Source organism: Cyprinodon variegatus, unplaced genomic scaffold, assembly GCF_000732505.1.
Source record: "Cyprinodon variegatus isolate N-32 unplaced genomic scaffold, C_variegatus-1.0 Scaffold838, whole genome shotgun sequence".
Lineage (NCBI taxonomy): Eukaryota > Metazoa > Chordata > Actinopteri > Cyprinodontiformes > Cyprinodontidae > Cyprinodon > Cyprinodon variegatus.
Window position 1 is genome coordinate 153851 of NW_015151291.1, and position 2274 is coordinate 156124.

The window sequence follows — 2274 nt, forward strand, 5'->3', positions numbered from 1 at the left end:
TAACACAATTGTTTCATGTTAGCAGAGTAGGACATAAAACAATTGTATTAAAATAACTAAATATGATTAAGTAAATGCCAGAAGTGGTTGCATTATTTTCTAACTCCAGTTGTTTTAATAACTCTAAAAGAGTCAATTTACTTTGACACTGCATATTTAACACTTTGGAATTAAAAGCACCACCTCAAGACGTTTGATCTGAAATTAAATTTAGTTTAAAATACTTTCTAGGAAAAGGGATATCTGAAAAAATAGTTTATAGTTTAGAGTGATTTATTGTCATATTTCAGTTTTATTAAAATTAATATGGATTCATTGCAAAATAAAAAATTATTGGTTGAAAAGGTGAGGAAGTTGTTAATGTTTTGGCAGTAAATGTCAGTTTGGATCAGGACTGTTTATCCTTTGGGACGCAAAACACGCATCATCATCTTTGTGGGCATCACTTTTTGCACTGGTTTGTATGGGGGAGAAAAACATAAACAAAGACAGGAAGGCTGCGCTGATGGCTTTTCAAACAAACACTTGAGCTGCTGGTTTGGAGGAGGAGGAGGAGGTGGTTTGTTTGGCTGTCAGGGGTAGCTGATGTGAGCGCGCGTATAAAGCAGCGCACACGGAGATGCGCCACTTTAACCCACGGCTCTGCCCTCCGGACTCGCCCATCCTGAATCCTTAGGTCGGGAAGTTGAGGTGATGCCGCTGCGGAGACTCGCTGCAAACGATCCTCCCGAGGACCCGTCTCTGTTTTCCTTTACTTCTCGTTTCTGACACCCCTCCTCCTGAACTTGGATGGCTTGCGCGCCTCGTCCTGCGCTCTTCCTCGCAACCGCGGAGAGATGTAAGCTTCTGGCCGTCCACCGCCCTCACACTGCGCGGAGCAGCGGCGTGATTCCGGTCCATATCTGAGATACAGGGAGAGAGAGAGAGACAGAGAGAGAGAAGAGAGATAGGAGGCTTGAAAAAGAGGAAAAAAACTACTTTGGAGATGTGAATGATCGAGGTTTTGCTGCTCATCCCACCAGCTCGCCTGTCCTATGCGATCGACAGCGGGATGTGAAGAGGAAAATGATTGGGGCATAAACTATTCGCCTGTCACAGCTACAGCCGCTGAAGTGGAAAGGGTGGATGGTGATTTCGCAAAACACTTCAAGCCTATGTATACCTCTGCATTCATTTGCTGGAAACCCTTCCTAGTATCTATCAGGAGGAATGCTGCTCCGGGATCTGATGCCATTTACTTTAAGTTTTTGGCCTTTTTTCATCGCTCACTGCCTCCTTTCACAGCTTTTACTCTCATGCAAGGTAAGCACCGCGTTAAGGCGCATGGGGGTGGGAGGCTGGGGGGTTTGCACACATCTAACTAGATGTAGTGATGAGGGGGAGAGATGTTGAACTAACTTACAGTAGCCTGGTCTATCTGTGCTCATCTTGCCGCAGCTATCATACTATTATGGGTTTCTTGCTTAGATGTGGAAGTCATGTAAAAATACCCCAGGAAAGGCTTTGTTTGGATGTGTAAATGTACATAATTAACATATCTGAAAATTTGTTTTATAAAAGTAAACAACATTTAAAAAATATGTTTCAAAAGTACTCTAAGATGTAAAAAAAATTCTGGTAATAAATAAATTATTGCCAGATTTTAACTCACACCCCCATTTATTTCCTCTCTGCATGTTTTAAAAGAGGTTTTTCACTATTAAAACTATAATTCAGAAAGAAAATGATAGCAGCTTATGATTGTGGGAAGAGGGGTCAAATAAATGTGAAAAGAGCATTTCTGAAAAATAGTGTACAAGACAAGGATGTTCAAAACAATATATGTGCATGGCCAGGTCTGATGGTTAAATCATGTTCACCTTGAAGATGTTAAAGGAGGTCTCCATTAACCCCTAAGTGTCATCAGGCTCATGCTGCTGTTATGGAAGTACCTTACAATCAGAAAAGGCCCAAGTTTACATGTTTTTGTCACGGTACAGGGAGACCTTTGCTCTCGAAGAAAACAAAGTTTTCTAAAAATAAGGACTAAGATCAGTGCGTCTGAAATAATTATCTATAGTAAAATAGGTAATCTCTGTCATAAAACTACTACAAATTGTACAGTTTATAAAGGTTGATTGAGGAAAATGGGAATCATCTGAGAAAAAAAAGAATTCTGATTACAAATGGGCCATAAAATACAAAAAAATAAAAGAAAATCAAATAAAACACACAATCCACCAAGAACTGTGTGAAAATCAAGGTATGCAAAGTCCTGATAGATAATAAAAACCA

General features: G+C 40.1%; 1 protein-coding gene across 1 annotated transcript in view; it reads left to right on the forward strand.

The window, feature by feature from the left end:
* The first annotated feature begins 553 nt into the window (after positions 1-553).
* Positions 554-2274, forward strand: part of prima1 (proline rich membrane anchor 1) — a 22081-nt gene continuing 20360 nt past the window's right edge. The window contains exon 1 of the mRNA XM_015397088.1: positions 554-1302. Within this exon, the coding sequence (XP_015252574.1) occupies positions 1210-1302 (93 nt within the window). The 5' untranslated portion in view covers positions 554-1209. The remainder of the gene's footprint in view (positions 1303-2274) is intronic.